The sequence below is a fragment of the Lampetra planeri genome, chromosome 35, assembly GCF_965212315.1.
Source record: "Lampetra planeri chromosome 35, kcLamPlan1.2.h2, whole genome shotgun sequence".
Classification (NCBI taxonomy): Eukaryota; Metazoa; Chordata; class Hyperoartia; order Petromyzontiformes; family Petromyzontidae; genus Lampetra; species Lampetra planeri.
In genome coordinates, this window is record NC_136141.1 from 51271 (window position 1) to 69316 (window position 18046).

Below are 18046 nucleotides of genomic sequence, written 5' to 3' on the forward strand. Positions count from 1 at the left end.
TGTCTGATAGCAATCACCATGCTGTGTAGAATTATTATGCAAAAAAGCAATTAATACATATGGATAATAACATTTTCATAAATGTAGAAGCCACTTTTCTCAGTGTTAGCATCTTATATCTACAACATGAATGAACACGTGCATTTGGTGTATGCACACGTTGCAGAGAGTTGTTAAAATCCTATGGTTTGTCCATGTCATAGCCTTTAATATGTGAGCAATAGGCTATTAATGCATATGTTGAACACACTTTTCTTTGTTACCAAATTGAAAATGCAGTCGAATTTTTTTCTTTCAGGGAGAATGTAGCCTTTGGGCAGGGTTCAATGAAACTGAAACACTTTATTTTTTTCACTCTTACTTGATACAGCAATCGTGCTGTGACGGTTCCACCTGAAGACAGAAGCTTGTGTTGCCTCCGAAACGTCGTGATTTTTATTTTACTTTTATTAATTTTATTTTTTACCTACGTGACTTACCGAAAAAACCTAAGAGTATACTTTTTCTTTTTATTCTGTGAACTTCTCCTTTTTCACTTTAATTCTTCTCCATTTGGCTAAGTGACAACTGTGTTTTTTATTTTATATAAAACAACAATGCTTCTGTATACTCTTACTTTAATAATGATATTTGACAGATCAACAAGCAGCACATCTAATGACACCTCAAGCACATGGACAAGCTATACTGGTACAAATAACTGTAATTTTCTTGGTCACCATTTCAAATAATCGATGCCCTGATTCATCAATTAAATTTGATTCTGGAGCATGATATATTCATCACACCACGAGAAGGAATAATTTTCGACTCATATGTTGTATGTAATGGTTTTGTATTACCCCTTCAGCTACGAGAGGTGATAAATTCAACACTGTTAAAAAAACTTCTATTCTTAAACAATCTTTGACCCTGAATCGTTATGACTCATTTTATCTCGAGGGGAGAGAATCATTAAATTATTTCTACACATCAGTAAATTCAGATTTCAAATTGTGTGAATGATAAATGTATCCACTGGTGTGAAGATAATGTGGTTAACTGGGTTCAATTCCTGACTCGGACACCTTTCTGCATGGAGTTAATATATTATCTGGTTTTCTCCCATAGATAATGTATATAATGCAACTGGTATTGGCCAAACATCTCAATGCTGAAAATGTATCTGCAATTTATTAATGTAACATCGTTAATTACTCACAAAGCAACATGATTACTCCCCGAGCAACATCAACCCCCAATGCGAAAAACATGGCAGGACCATCCTGAAAACAAAGCTTGAGACTCTGAGGCTTTTCTGGGTGAATAAGCATAATAATACATAATAGTAATACATAATAGTAATACTGTAATATAATAAACTGGGGGTTCTTTTTTCGCAGGGACAGGCTGTCGGTCAAAGCTTTATTCAGACTGATTCATCACAGCAAGCTCAGGCCTTCACCATAGAGCTGGATACAAAGGTAACCTGCCTGCATTTAACTCTGGTGGGTTCTGAGTATGAATTTAATCACTGATCATTATATTTAAACTGGATGAAAGCACATTACGGTGCATCAGGTTTCTGTTATAAGGCACAGGGTATGAAAGTGTAAGCCTAAAAGATCCATCCACTCATATCTTCCGATGAACTGCATTATTCGTTCTCTGGTGTGTCATCGGGTTGTGCCGCGTGTTTTTTGGCATGATGTGCGGAGTTTCGCTCAATGTGCTGGGAGTTTTTTCAGCGAAACGTCAGACATCGTGCCAAACAACATGTGGTACCACCAAAAAACACATGTATGTATGTAGTATGTGTGCACATCTGCTCAGCATTAGTCAATGGCTAGATGATGACAATTTACATTTACTGATGCTTTCATTTCCAAAGAAATTGGCATCTTCTTTGAATCACCATCTTTGTAAATAGTCCTACATTTTCCATTTTGTTTGTTAAAGGGATATTGTTTTTGATTGAATATATATTTTTTACATTGTGAAAGTAGCATTAAAAACACTGAAATCATTAGCTACACTGGATCTGCATGAGCTGACTAATTGATAATTTGTACGTGCCAAAATATAGTAATTACATAATTATATTTGGGACTAGAATAAAACTAATTTAAAAGTGCAAATTCTACATTTTCATGGTGGGCACCAAGTAACACCACTGTTCACTTTTTACAAAGTGGTACAAATTTTATTCACCCCCAGAAAGATGATGAGCTTAGTCAACCCCCGACCAGGATTTTAACTTGTAACCTATTCAACCAGGCGTCAAATATATGTTTCAACTATAATGGTGGCACATTGATTACTGCACTATGAACCTTTGCGTCCTGATTTCGATTCCTATCAGTGGCGAGCGATATCTGAACCGGTGCTGGGTACCCCCTGCACCAACTGGCACTGGCCAACATGGAGTGGGGGATGCTTTCTGTCACCATGGGGTTAATAAAGGGATTCATTATTATGAGGCAGCGTTAATGATGTTAAGAGGTGAGCTTCTTAAATCTGCGGATAGAATTCGTGTTACAGATGTAACAAATGTAAACATTGCACAGAACAGCCAGGGGTTTTGTTACGGCTTCATACATGAATACAGCCGCCACAGCAGCACTGTATTGCAGTCACCATTTGTGCCCAGCAGATGCGAAGGCTGCAGATGGAGCGAGACCAGCTCAAGTCTCTCCTGGACACCGTGCAGCAGAGACACAAGGAGGACATGGACATCTTGGAGGAAGGGCACAAGTGGGTATTTAGTCACACTAAATATATTTATTTTGATGGCCTTCCCCCGCACCTCTGATTAGCACGGTTGGCTATGTACAGCATACATATACAACAACATACATATGTAAAGACAGTACGGAGCGATAGAGGGAAGGTATGGTTCCCCGGAACCATGGTTACTAATGGGCGTGCTAATGATGATTGACGGGACAAGCGTTGGACAGGGTGGCGTGAGGGGGAGCACGGGATCCAATAGCCGGGGAAGTGCAATAAGGACGGAGATTGACAGAGCCAGGTGCAGCGAGGAGACTTCTAGAATAGGGGCGTGGCCGGACTGGGCGAGGGATAAGAGCCTGGCGCGAGCCGGACCTGGGGGCTGCTGCTGCTGCTGTGGGGAATCGCCGTCGTCGTCGTCGCCTTGGAACGGGTCGTCTCCGTCGTCTTCGAGTTGTCTCGAGACTAGAAGCTACGTCGTCTCAGAATAGAGTCGTCTAACTACCCAAGTGTGCAGAGTCACTCGCGGTTACTCGTTGAGTAGTCAGTGGACTTTATTCATAATAAATATACGGAAAGACAAGACGGTGTCTCTTAGGGCTACATTACACATATACAGCAACTATGAAATTGTAATGCCTTAACTACATGCTCAGCTGATTACCTTACTTACCTACTTGTTCACCTATCTGTCTACCTGCCATCCACCTATCCACTTGTCTACCTATCTACCATATACTTTTCTAGCAAACTACCTTGCCACCCGCCCACCCACTTATCTACATATCCACCTACCAATCTACCAAACCATATATTTACCTAAATACCTACCTACTCACTACCCTGCCCATTTACCTTTCTATTTACTATTCTGCCTACCAATCTACACACCCTCCAATCTACATGTTTAGAAAATATTCCTAAACATTTCCACATGATAAGCCACTTTGTTGAGCTATCATTTGTGGCCAGGCCGCTTCCTACCTGGTAAGATAAAAAATAGTTTTGTTTTATTTGTGAATGTTTAAAAGTGATTTATTTAGTTTAACACGTAAGCTCTTGTGAGCAATATCATCCATAATACAGTTTTTTTTGGGTTAGTAACATAAATATGAATGTGTCATTAAACTCACCACCACCCGACACAGCTAATTAGTAAGGTTTGTCACGTAAACAGAGCATGCCAATTCGTTATTCGTCCAGCACACCGGTGTGTTGGAGAGCAAATCCACAACATTTACAATCGGAATAAGACGTTTCGCCAGTAATTACACCCGGCATCATCAGGCGGCAGGCAGATTTGTGGAGAAATCCTCCTATTTAGTTCCTTGAATAGACGAACGGATGTGATGACGTCACTTGTGAGCCCTTCTTGTGTGAAGTGGTGGGAGGTTTAATGAATGCATATAAATTACAATGCTGATAAGGGCCGATCAAATTAAATGAGACCCAACCAACACCTTGGAACGTAAGACAATGACAATCATTGCCAAGTCATCAATTCCCAAGAAAAAGCAATACCTGATCAAACTAAGGGTGTCAAAAACACGAAGACTTTATGGGTTACCAAAGATTCACAAACCTGATGTCCCATTAAGACCCATAGTTAGTACAATAGGCTCTGCCACATACTTATTAGCACAATACGTAACGAAACAAATACATCCCAACATCGGTAGACCTCTTCATTCATTAAAAACTCATAACATATTGCAAATATAATGAAAGATTAAGCTTAACTAACCTTGATATTCTCGTAAATTTTGATGTGACTCCCTGTTCACGAGGGTTCCGGTCAACGAGTCAATTAAATTACTCGATACTCTGGTAACGAACCCAAGTTTATCCAAAGATATCCCACGACTAGCTGACCACTGTCTAAAGAACACCTATTTCTTGGTGATTTCTATAAATAAAAGGAAGGAGCAACAATGGGCTCTCCTTTGTCTCATGTGATTGCAAATAACATGAGTGTTGAAACTGGCGAAGTAATTCAAACTATTAAAATACCATACATTGCAGGAGAAACTGATAAACTAGCCAGATGTTTGAAAAAACAAAACATCCGAGTCAGATTTGGCACAATACATAAAATACAATAATTTATATCTGGTACTAAAAATGTATTATCGAAGTTATAAACAGAAAGTGTGTACCAGATTAATTTATCTTGTGGCAAATGCTATGTTGGGCAGACAGGACGAATGATAAGCATGAGACTAACAGAACACCAAAGGAATATTAAATACTCAAAAGTACAACTGTCGGCAGTGGCAGAACACGCGTACCAACAAGAATACTCAATTTATTTTTATAAAGCTGAAGTTCTGTGCAAAACTAGTTAATACCAGAGGTGGGACAAAGTCATTGTTATGCAAGTCCAAGTCGAGTCGCAAGTCATCAAATTCATGACTCGAGTCTGACTCGAGTCCAAGTCACATGACTCGAGTCCACACCTCTGGTTAATACTGACCAAGACTAATTAGATAATCTATCGAAATTGAGAGAAATAATAATTTTAACCGTTCGGATAGCTACAGACTTAGTGCTGATTGGAAGCCAATCATCAAATAATACATTCTTTAAATGCATGCCTATACAGGTCACCATACATCAATGGGCATAACCTGTGAGCCAACAATAAGAGGCACTGCTATTTAGTGCACACAAACACAGGAGGTACAAGAACACTGTGCATGCATAATGTGCGTTGATTACCATATAAATAAACCAACCGGTAATGAATACCCATTGTAATTTATATGCATTCATGAATCCCCTCACTTCGTACAAGAAGGGCTCACAAGTGACATCATCACATCTATATTCCTATTTTGAGCCTGTGCGTTAAGATCGCGTGAACCACCTTTTACCGGCATCGATTTCTGAGTTGCGTGCTTCTGCGCTTACTCGGTCCTCCGCTCCAGCTCTCCCCCTCGCCTCTCTGGCCGCGTGCAGGCAGCGCGTGCGGCTGCTCCAGGACTCGTGGGAGCGGCGCGAGGCGAGCCTGCGGCGGGAGCTTGAGGAGGTGGCGGGGCGCCACTCGGCTCTGCAGCGCGAAGCCGAGAGTGAGCGCACGCGGCTCGCGTCCGCGTGGCAGTGCCGAGTGGCGGACGCCGAGCAGGAGGCGATGCGGCAAGCCGAGCGACTCGCCGAGCTGCAGAGGCACGTGGACCCACGCACACGGTTTGGTTTGGCTCCTCCATTGAGGTTATGGTTGCCGCCACCGAGGCTCAAAAGACCTGGGACATCTCACAGGAAGATGAATATTTAAGGTTGAATGAAGAGGGGAGAACGACGGGACAGATATTATATTTTCTTTAGGATGGTAATACATTCAGGAACTCAATGCTAATGTCAAGGTGTGTTATGGCTTCAGGAGAGCATGTAGATTTGATTTTCCTACGATGAAGGAGTGAAGACTTAGTGGTTTTCTGTATGGTCCATAGTAAGCATCTAAATGCAATGTCTCTTCAGAGGTATACAATTGGTGGATCATACAGAAATCACCGTGTCGTATAAGACTCCCAACCTGCAGGATTTGGAGCTGTCTAGGATATAGCATTCTTCGCCCAACTGTGTGGTTTTATCATTTAACCCTGCAATATTGATTGGTTTTCTCTGGGTACATGCAAAACTCTGATTCAGCAATTGGCCAAACATTTCAATTAACGTTACTCTTAAAATAGTCTTGAGACCCATTGTAAGGAGTTTCCTAGTTTGCTATTTGCATCACTTCAAAATAAGCGCATGAGACAAATATTTGGGATATTGCACAGTATGGGCCCTTTCTTGCCAGTATCAAAGTATAAGAAGAGGTTTTACCCTTTCTGGCAACAAAACAGGTGTTAAGATATTCAAACACCAAACTGAAACATTTTACAAGGAATCCTGTCTGCATTAACCACAACACTTGTGGTCAGAATGCAAACAAAAAACATACTCTGATAAAAAAAAACATAAACTGATTGGTGTGGACCAATTAGTTTCAAGGACAATGGATATATTATCAGAGTATGTTTTTTGTTTGCATTCTGACCACAAGTGTTGTGGTTAATGTAGACATGATTCCTTGTAAAAGGTTTCAGTTTGGTGTTTTAACATCTTAACACCTGTTTTGTTGCCAGAAAAAAGGGGAAAAACCTATTATTATATTTTGATACTGGCAAAGTACCATGATGTAGTTGTAACTACTGGCGAAACGTCGTACTCAGATTGTAAATGTTGTGGCTTGGCTCTCCAACACACCGGTTAGTGCTGTACTAGTGACGAATTGGCAAGTTCTGTTTACGTGACAACCCTTACTAGTTTGCTGTGTCGGGTGGTAGCGGGTTTTAACGACACATTTATATATTTGCACGATCTAACCCAAAAAACCTCTTTTATGGATCTTAACACCTGTTTTATTGTTTTATGTTGTACCTACGCACCCCGAGCTATAAATGCCCTGATAGTACAACTTTAGGAATAACAAGCAGCAACATGTTCATGAGGAACGTGTTAGTAATGATATTAATGACCAAGATTACTGCTGAGCAACGTGATGAGCACCATCGGTGTGGAGGTTGTGTTAGCTGTGTATATTTACACTAGAATATAAAGTTGTGCGCTTACCAACGTAATGGAACGTCTCTCCCTGCCACTTGTTGATTGTGATAGCGTATGCGGGGAGAATGGGAAATTGCCGTCGTCGCAAAACAAATGGCAAAGTGGTGTCGGTGGGGGCCAAGTCGATTCTGGGAATCAACACCGAATCGCCTCGTTCTCTCTCTCTCTCTCAAGCATTCATCATATTCATCATAGACAGATAGAGAAAGTTGTTTATATATAAAAATCAATTTACATCTGGAAGACTTAATTGAAAACGACATTTCGTGTTAATTTTCTCTCGTCGTTAAGTAGATGTCCTTGCTGAGGGTTCGGTTCGATGCGTACTTTCACCTTCATGGGATTGTGGGATCGAGATAAGGCGACACGGAGCTGCTGGCCGTGCGAGAAGACCACCATCTGCAGATCGATTCCAACGTAATCGAACGTCTGTCCCTGTGCCTCCGTCGTTCATGCAGGGGGTGCGTAGGTTTGCAGTGTCCCCTGCATGAAAACGACGGGAAGTGCAGCGTTCATCGTATTCATCACAGATAAATACTCTTTGGTTCTTTCGGTAAAGTCACATAGGTAGAAATAAAACAAAATAAATCACGACGTTCCGAACACAACACAAGCGCCCGTCTTCAGGTGAAAATCGCGACAGCCGCGGTGTCTGCTGCGAGCAGCAACGATGTCTGCTGCTGAGTATGGATTCCTACAGTCACGAAAGCTTCACATCATCAAAGATAAAGTTGGGCGTTTATATTATTAATGTTTTACATATTTGAGATGTATTTGTATTTATAAACTGCTTACATTTAGATGTTTATTATTATTCTTGTCCACATCTTTTTGTGGAAGGCATTCCATCATGGAGATGAGAAGAGATCACGAGGAACAGATACAAAGACTCAAGAGGCTCAAGGATCAGGAGATTGATGCAGTGACCAGCGCGACTTCACAGACCAGGTGCCGTGTGGCTCCCCACTTGTGTTCTGCACACATCATCATCGGCATGCTAATCGCTATCAGTAGCATCATTCATACAGTACTATCAGTAACACCCAAACACATTTATCAGCACATGTACCTGTCCAGCCCTTTGTCAATAAAAGGCTAGGTGTGGACCTTCCCACGCCGCCTTTTGGGTCATGGGCGTTGTTTGATCCTGACCCTGATGCCTGTATATTTGAAGTTTGTATGTTCTCCCCATGGTCGTGTGGATTTTCTTCAGGTTCTCTGGTTTTTCCCTCCACATTTAGAAACATGCATTTAGAGTATTTGGTTGTAATACATTTCTGCATGATAAGCCACTTCGTTGAGCTATCATATGTGGCCAGGTCGCTTCTGAAAAAGAGCTGTATAGCTCAGTGGGCTTACCTCGTCAGTGCAACGGTTGATTTTGCCGCACTGCCTTCTGCTACCCACAGCGTAGCAGCCTATAACACTTCCTTGTGCATTGGGGTCGCCAATCCACGCACTATCCAGGCTCAAAACTGCTTAACTTCCAAAATCCACCAAGATGGATCACATTGTGGGTGATTAAGCCTTATGCATATTATTGATACATGGTCATATGAATATAATTCGTTTTATTGTAAAATAATGTTTACGTTTTTGTTTACATTTTAGTATTTAGAAGTATTTAATTGTTTTAAACAGTGCATAGAAACCAACATACGTAATTGGGGGAAATTGCCATGCAAAGCTTGCAAACATTGAACTTGACTGCAAATACATGGAAAGTAATGTAGCTGCAAAGGTTACAAAGTGCAGTCTTTGTGTTGGTAAGGTTCCTCTGCAGTGCTGCCACCACAGGCACAGTAATGATCACACAAGCTTGATCGCTTATCGCTTGTTTGTTTGGAAGGCTTGTCATTGCATGTCACACTGGTCTGCTACTTGTTTTTAGACATTCGTGAGTGGGTTGTGCACCTTCATGCCTCGTACGTGTATATGGACGAGTAAGGTTTATTTTTTAAATTCTTAAAGTCAAGTTGGTTTTGTTTTAACTACAGTTGTAAGTGAGACCACTCCTCCAAATAATGCTATTAATTTATATCCTACATTCTTAGCACGAGAATCAAATGTCACGGACTAAAACTTAAACTATGTGTCTAGTTTAACACGTTGGCTTTTGCGACCAATATCATCCATAATAGAGGTCTTTTGGGTTAGATCGCTTAAATATATAAATGTGTCGTTACTCGGACATGAATTTGGGCAGCGCTCATCTTTAGAGGTGTTACATTGCATTGAATCATAAATGAATATTCATTCCTTAGCTAAACGATACGTGCATTGAATCGCATTAAAAAGGATCAATGTTTTTTTGACTTTTACATGTTGCATGTGATGAGTTCATGTGACCTCTCCAGACACTAGAGGCTGCTATATTCACCAAAGTGTTTAAAAAAAAAAATCTGTTGTTGAATAAAAATGCCATCCTAACAGAACATTTCTTTAAATGGCCATATACATTTAAAGAAATTGATATAACCATAGGCATTAGTGAACCTTTAGTTTTGAAACCAAACTAATCATAATACATACAATTTTATATTCTTTGGGTCTTTCGGTAAAGGCACGAAAGACCCAAGAATATGAACTCCTGCAGTCATGAAAGCTTTAACTCAAGACGTAAAATTTAGTTTGAAAAAGTGGATCTGACTGTTGTCCACTGGTTGAAAATTACTACTTATATCCTTATTACTACTTATTAAATTACTACTTATTACTTATATCCCAGATTTCCACAGCAGCCTGCGTGCTGTACCGAGACACGTGGCTCGTTTTGTCTGCGCCACATGGCTTGCAGTGTGACGGGAGCCCTCTCAAGCAGCGGTGATGTCACAAGGTCAAAGTGCAAAAGGCACGTGCCATTAATGACATCTCTCGTGTAGGTCAGCTTCAGGACTGTTTTTTTCAAGACATTCAGAAAATAAATAGTAGATTAGCTTGAGATTGCATAAGCCCATCTCGCCATTGGACAACCACAATATATATGCATTTTATTGGCCCTCGTTAAATATAAAATATCCTCGTGTCCCCCAAACATTGGATAGAAGGGAGAGAGAGGATGGCAGGGATCGAGGAGAAAGGCTGAGCTGAGATGCACTTTGGGACAGGACCCCAGTTGTGCTGGATATCTGTGAAAAAGTGCTTTATAGCTCATCGGATTCCTCCAGTATAAATATATATTATGATTATAATTGTGGGAATTTAGTATGAATATGTAGTGTACATGGGTACTTACATTTTGAATAAGGCGGAACATTCATTAGGCACGAGGCTTTGGTGGGAAACCTCCACTAGTCACCTCTTGTCAAGCCTGTCCGTCGAAACGTTGGAGAGTTTGCAAGATAGGGTGAGTGGGCTACCCATAGGACATTGCACCTACACAATATGTGGTTGCTCTTGCAAACTCGTAAGGCTTGTGTCAAGCAGACCTGTTTGCGTGTGTGGTCACTGAAAGATTAACACGTGTGTTTATGCTGGTGACCTCTATGCCCTTTCTCTCTTGGACTTTTTTTTTATCATTTATGTCTTTATTTTTGGAAGAATATTTTCGCGAGAAAAAGTATATGTAGTGTATACTTTATATTTACTTTTGTTTGTATGTGCAGTTTCCTACTCGCCGGTTCTCGAGGCTTGCCGATAGGCCCGCCTCTGTGACATTGCCCCTCGATGTCCCCCTCGAGTGTCTACCGTGGCCTCTGTGACCTTCCCCCTCGATGTCCCCCTCGAGTGTCTACCGTGGCCTCTGTGACCTTCCCCCTCGATGTCCCCCTCGAGTGTCTACCGTGGCCTCTGTGACCTTCCCCCTCGATGTCCCCCTCGAGTGTCTACCGTGGCCTGCTGACTTCAATGCTGCCATACACCGCAGTTCTTCTTTTTCGCCAGCAGTCAGCACGATGCCACTACATATGCATACGAATCACTGTCCATGCTGCCCTCTTGTGAAACTTTCTTGCCTCAATGTTATGGCAGACAGCGCCAAACACATTGTTATTGTGCCCTTGTCACATCACCGTAATGTAATTCCCACTGGTGCTCAATTTTTCCACTGGTTCCCAATCTCCCAAGTCCAATCCAGGATTCATTTCAAGATCCTCCATGCACTCGCCTCTGCCTACCTTTCCTCTTTCCACTAACACACATTCTTTTCTCCAGCAACTAAGACTCCTATGCAAGTCCTTTACTCAGTGGAAAGTCACTATTCTCAGCTGCTGCTTGCATCGTCTGGAATCACCTTCCTCCCGCCATCTGTACTGTCGACTCCTTGTTTAATTCACGGTTCAGAACCTTCCTTTTGCCCTGTGACTATGACCGACTACGTCTATCTATAAATAAATATGCCCACTTTGTCAGTACAGCATCTTGATACACGGTTGCATTTAAATGCAATGTATATCCACATGTTATTGTATTTTATACCCATAAAGTGAGTGCCAAATAGCATTTCCTTGTGAAATACATGAGTACTCTAATCTCTCTCCCTAATCTCTTTCTTCCTAATCTCCCCCATTAACACAACTGACATGCTCACGTCCGGGGATGGAATTCCTTTCCAGCTCAGACCCCGCTTGCTTGCCCATCGCCACGTAAATAACCTCTTGTTTGTAACAGCTCTCTCGCTGGTTCAGCAGTTCCACTGCTGGATTATTTTTTCTGCCTGAGAACGACCTCTCGTGTTGCGATCGAAACGTCGTGATATATAATTTTTTGTTTAATTGAATTGTATTATTTTTCTACCTACGTGACTTTACCAAAAGAACCAAAGAGTATGGATTCCTGCAGTCACGAAAGCTTCAAATCAAGATTAAATACACTAGTGTCCTCTATGCAGAGATGAGCAGTATCTAAACTACAATTTAAATATGTAATTTCATTACATTTGTAATTTGTATCTAAATTACACGTGACAACGCTTAGTTGCCACTTTGTATCTAATCACGTTTCCTCCAGTAATTTGTAATTTGAATGTATTCTACCCCATCCCTGCTGAATGCTGTCAGTGCAAGGATGTGCGCGAACATTGCCTGTCCTTTCTGATGCCTTCCCAGGTCCCTGAATGGAGTGATCGAGCAGATGGAGTCGCTGTCGGGCCGCATGGGCGAGCTGACGAACCGCGTAGAAAGCACGCACCACAGCAGCACGCATGAGCTGGAGATGGAGGCGCGGAGCAGGAATGCACAGCTGCACGGTACGCGCATAACTCCGGTGGCGCTGTGGTCAGAGCATTTGGCTCGCAGTCAGAAGGTCACCCCACTGGAGTTAATCCAATGAATATCACCACGTTCTGGGAACTGGTCCCCATCACTGGTTTGGGGCTGCTAATGGAATGTTTTTTTGTGTTTAGTTTGTTGTCCATCCTCCGATTAGCACGGTTGACTACGTATGGTGCGAAAGAAGTTCAACGTACATAAAATGGAGATGTGCATGGCACCAATGGTTGTTTTGTTCTCAGTTGACTAGGAGCCACACATCTGTGTTTTTGCATTTTCTCAGGGGAGACCGACACTTATGCATTTTATTTGATGCCCTGTGAGTTCCATTGTCCTCAGACTGAAGTTCTCGTAATATCTGTACATAGTCCAGCAGCCAGATAATTTGATCATATTCAGTAATGCGCACATACGGTGACTATCATGTTTTCAAAGGTGAGAGTCCATTGAGAAAAAATAATGTTCAGCTCGTGGCCGGTCATTTTGTATATCAGTCTACTGATGATAACCGCATTCTCCCTAACAGTCTGTGTTGCCGACACATACTTGTCAGTAGTTTGGAACACAACGGGTATATCTGTCTTTTTGTCTGTGCCGCAGAGCTGAAGGATCGCTTGGACCGGCAGCACAGGGACATGGAGGAAGAGCGAGCTCGCTTGCAGGATGTCATCTCCAAGATGGAGGCTAGACTTGGCGAGCAGACGCGCCAGCTAGAGCAGGTGAGGGCTGCAGAAGCCGAAGCATCGCAACATGAACGCGTTCGTCCTGCAGGGTACACAGTCATGGATTCCGCTGACACGAGCACTGAGCAACACCTGTGGGCACCATATCCAAGAGCCGTTGTGCCCGCATTGGCTGTGTTTCGCACGAGCCTAAGGAAGGCTGGGTTAGGCCTGACTTGCTCGCGTTGCGGAAAGGAAACGCGGTAAGAATTGTCCTACCGCATTTATTTTTTACTTTTTATTCAAGAACCCAGAATACAAAGTAGAATTTGAAGAGGGGGAAATCATGCCTCACTCTTAAAGGGAGACACAACTCAAAAAACTAATATTTAATCTTGTAGATACATGTCTATATTATGTGTCCCAGGCTGTCCGATGCACGTTTACTATTTCATAAATGAGAAAAAAATACTTTTAAATAACAAGCAATCACAGCACTGTCAAGGCTCTGGATTAACATGCAAGTGCCATGACTATGCCTATGGGAAGGATGTCACAGTAATGTCACAAATTTGCAATAATAAGGTGCTTGATCCTGACTTGTGTTTTTTTTTATGAATGATAAAGCTTTACATTCTTGTTGGACAACCCAGTGCATATAGCTCAAGTACTTATCTACAGGATTAGAGCTGTTAGTCTTTTGGGTTGCACATCATTTCTTTTAGGCAATAGCTCATTAGCACCTTGCCTGGCCAGCAGGGTTGGGGAGTGCTGTAGGAGCACATGACCGGTAAAACATTGATTCTTACATACACCACTTGATCCACATGAATATAAGAATCAAATTTAATCCACGAGGAAATAAATCATGAAATGCCTATTGTGTATCGAAATTTGTTTATGCGAGTGCACACTGTTATCAGGTTAATTTGTATGGATGTTTGTTGAAATTCTTTCACACTGTGCGCAGCCAACCATGATAATTGGAGGTGCGGGGGAAGGACAACAAACCGAACACAAAAAGCAGATCTTAAGAAATTTGTTTTCAATATTAAAATGTGCATAGCTCCAATAGCTTCCTAATATCATAAAGCAGAGCGTTATAGACAGCCGCAGAAGCATATCTGAAAGCATGCGATGCAGTGACCGACTTTGTTCGATGGTTAGCCAAAAGCTGCTGCGAGGATGACTGGAGTTTGCGTGATGGTTTATGCTCCTTGCCGAGATCAGCGAGGTATTGTGGTTCATTTGTGGCAAGCACTTTGTGTGTAATGAGTGCGACCTTATGATGTATTCGACAACCGGAAGCCAATGCAGCTCGGCAAGCACTAGAAGGACACGGTCGGATCTTGCAGTACCCGTCACGACATGCGCCATAGAATTTTGCACACGCTACAGCTTGCTTGTGTTTTTGGCAGACGCCCAGAGTTTTAACGGCAGTGAACTGACGAAGCGGTGTCGCTGCAGGAACGCTGGAAGGTGAAGTCGGAGCAGTGTAAGATGGAGTCGCTGCAGCGTGGGCTGGAGGAGGAGCGGAGAGTGGTGATGCAGCAGCTCAACCTGGAGAGGGAGGAGCTTGACCGTGCCAAGGTGAGTAGCGCACAAATGCGTAAACCCAGCGTACGCACACGCCAGGTGCGACCACGGTCGCATATATGATAGCATTCCCATCTTGATTATTGTTAATTTCTCTGTCGGATTTTTTCATATTAAAAAATGCCGATGTCTCTATTGCCAACAAAGGGGTAAAATCTGTGAAATTATTTGTTTTGGCCGTTTAGTTAAGGTGGGAAAGATGTCCTAAACAATGATGCAGTTGGTGCGGCTGCTGCTGGCCACGGCTGTCAGGGTCCCTCTACAAGTCAAGTGTAAATGACAGGTCAAAGTTGCTCCCTGCTTAAACGAGTGTGGGGTGGTGCTCATGAATGTCTCGAGCTGCTCGTAGAAATTTCACATTCCTCTGTTGGGTACCAGTCTTTATAGGACAACCGTCGTTTTTTCCAGTGGCACACACGTTCTTACTTACTCAGGAGCAATGATGGTCTGAGCCAAACCCTGACTGCTCTTATTAGTGCCACCTGGCTGGAGGCAAGTGACACAACCACACAGGGACCCCTGAATGTTGGGAGTTATGGTTAGGGTCCCCCGCTGTCACCTAAGGCCACTGTCCTGGCCCTGCTATTGTTGATCGTGTCTCTCCCAGGGTCCCGAGACTCTACCGTGCACGAAGGTGCATAATCCAGCAATTTTGAGTTGAGGATTGCTGGATCACATAGAGACGTAGTCTGTGTGAAACCCCTGCCTGCACAACACAGAGGCGGTAACCATAAGATGCAATACAGTAAGTAGGCTTCTGACTTACCCGTGTGGAGCTTGAGAGTTCGTCCCTAGCACGTGCGGGTTTTCTCCGGGTGCTCCGGCGAGCGGTGGGCCGGCGCGTTTTTGTGTCACGGCAGACGTTGCTGTTGAAGGAGCAGGAGGCAGTGATGGCCCGGTGCGGGGAGGAGCGCAAGCGCCTAGCGGCGGAGAGCGCCGAGGCGCAGGAATGGCGTGCACGCCAGGCAGACGGCGCCGAGCGAGAGGCGGCACGCAAAGCGGAACGTGACGCCCAGCGGGAAGCCGCCGTCATCAAACTAGCACAGGTGTGAACGCGCGTGTGTATGTGCGTCCGCTGGCGAACGTGCGGAGTTGCCAAAGCATGATCCAGTAGCTGAACAGGGCCTATGTTAACAGTGTAATTTTCCTCATCATCAGCAGCAGCATCATTAGTGTTATCTTCATTTTAGTCATCATCTTTTTCTTCAGTATCTTCACCTGTAGCATCGTTACCAATGTAATTTTAATCATAATTGTCATCAAAATTATCATCCTAATTATCTTTATTATCGTCACCTATTCATCGTCATTAGTATTACATTATCATTGGTATCAACATGACAGTGGGGTTGGTGGATCATGGCTGAGATGGAGCCTGAGAGAGACCTGCTGCAGATCATGAAGGTGCCAACATTCATCACTAGTCTCTGATAAGATTGGGTTTTCTCCTGACACTGATTTGCTCCACATTGAAAAATTTAGCACTCCTGAAAATGAGATCTCAGCTAAGTCGCATCATTATTATTATGCATTGTTTTCCTGTATTTACAGAGCCAGGCTGACCTGACGGTGAGAGCTGGCGATTTGAAATCTCGGGAAGATCAGCTGAACAGGGAGAGGCAGGTCCTGGAGAGAGAGAGGCAGGAGCTGCAGAGAGAGAGGGAAAAGCTCAACGCTCTGGCACAGTCGTTGAATCTTCAGGCACAAGAGCTGGACTCCATGATGAAGGTTGTGGAACACGGGCATACCAGATGCATATTTTCATTATTATTTTTTTCTACACTTTTTTCTCTAGGGAGGCCTCACCGAGTCACATGACTCTCTTCCAGGTGGAACCTGCCAAGTTATCACAGTAGGAGGCGATGTTGCTTTGTGTAAACCCAATTGAGTAATTTTCAGGTCATGTTTCAGCATTAGGATGCTTGGCCAATACCAGTTTCATACTCATTTATTATTATTTATGTATGGCAGGAAACCAGAGAGCCTGGAGGAAACCCATGCAAAACAGTTGGTGACAATAGAAACTTCACAAAGGCACTCATGTCACGACTTGCTTTGAGGCACAAGTGTTACCACTGCACCACCCTGCCTCACAACCACTGCATGGGCTGTAGGTTACCACCCCCCTCCCCCCCCGCTGTAGATTAATTTAACAGTTTTAGCACTTGAAAGTGCGACGCAAGCAGAGCAGGTGACACAGCTGCACTGGTCGGCGCGTAGGCCTCTTCGGAGAAGTACGCGGATGGGGAGCGGGCGCTGCGCCAGGCTCGGCACATCGAGGGGGAGCATCAGTCCCGCCTCGACAACATCCACCACCAGATGGAAGCCCTGCGCGAGCATGAGCAGCGCGTGGTGCAGGTTTGCCCACTCGCACCTATAAACGTCTACACGCACACGCACGCGCTCGAAGCGTGCACCCGCATACGCGTGCACGTACACAAGACACATTACCATACGTGTACCCATATGCACACAGGCACACAACAACATCAATCTCGGTTCTCCGCAAAGTGGCAGTAACGTCACTACAGCGTTTGTGCCATGCTAAGTGCACTTTGAGGCCATGTAAAGTGTGGAAGGCCCGCTGGCAGGTCACGAAACAGACCACACACACGTACACGTGATGCACATGAATGCAGACGTGCACACTTGGACACGTGTACAGAGATATGAGTGTGAACATGCACGCACATATTTACAATCACATACAATACAATGTGGATTGATATAGCATCTAACAAAGTGTGTATTTCCCATTGCATTGCTCAGGAGAAATCCTCGATGGCCCAGGAACGACGAAACATGGGCCATCTGCCAGGAACCCCCACTCCAAAACTACACAGCAAATATCGACTCCGACACACGGACACTCATTGCAATACATCCCTCCCGCCCAGTAGTAAGTGCACCACTTATGGCTTGTTACATGCAGGATCACTTGAATGGGTGCCATGATGGCGAGATGTTAACTACCTCGCCTGGCATACATGGAGGTCGTGAGTTCAATCCCAACCCTGACACCTGCATATTTGGAGTTTGCGTGTCTCTCTCCCCGTGGTCGCGTGGATTTTTCCCCCCCGAGTCCTCATATTTTTTTCCTCCACATTTAAAAACATGTGTTTAAGAGTATTTGGCTGCTATACATTTCCACTTGATGTCACTTCGATGAGCTATCATTTGTGGCCAGGTCACTTCTGTAAAAGACCTATATATCTCAATGTGCCCTACCTGGTAAAATGAAAGATTGTTTAGTTTTTGTTGAAA

General features: G+C 43.5%; 1 protein-coding gene across 8 annotated transcripts in view; it reads left to right on the top strand.

The window, feature by feature from the left end:
* FBF1 (Fas binding factor 1) overlaps positions 1-18046 on the top strand; it is a 48428-nt gene that overhangs the window by 27678 nt on the left and 2704 nt on the right. For 7 of the 8 annotated variants that reach the window (XM_078610835.1, XM_078610840.1, XM_078610837.1 and 4 more), the window contains 12 exons: positions 638-690; positions 1383-1463; positions 2630-2733; positions 5668-5874; positions 8158-8265; positions 12363-12502; positions 13125-13243; positions 14654-14776; positions 15643-15828; positions 16334-16510; positions 17003-17140; positions 17552-17681. In XM_078610835.1, coding sequence (XP_078466961.1) covers positions 638-690; positions 1383-1463; positions 2630-2733; positions 5668-5874; positions 8158-8265; positions 12363-12502; positions 13125-13243; positions 14654-14776; positions 15643-15828; positions 16334-16510; positions 17003-17140; positions 17552-17681 — 1566 coding nt within the window. The remainder of the gene's footprint in view (positions 1-637; positions 691-1382; positions 1464-2629; positions 2734-5667; positions 5875-8157; positions 8266-12362; positions 12503-13124; positions 13244-14653; positions 14777-15642; positions 15829-16333; positions 16511-17002; positions 17141-17551; positions 17682-18046) is intronic. The other variant, XM_078610836.1, reaches the window with a different exon arrangement.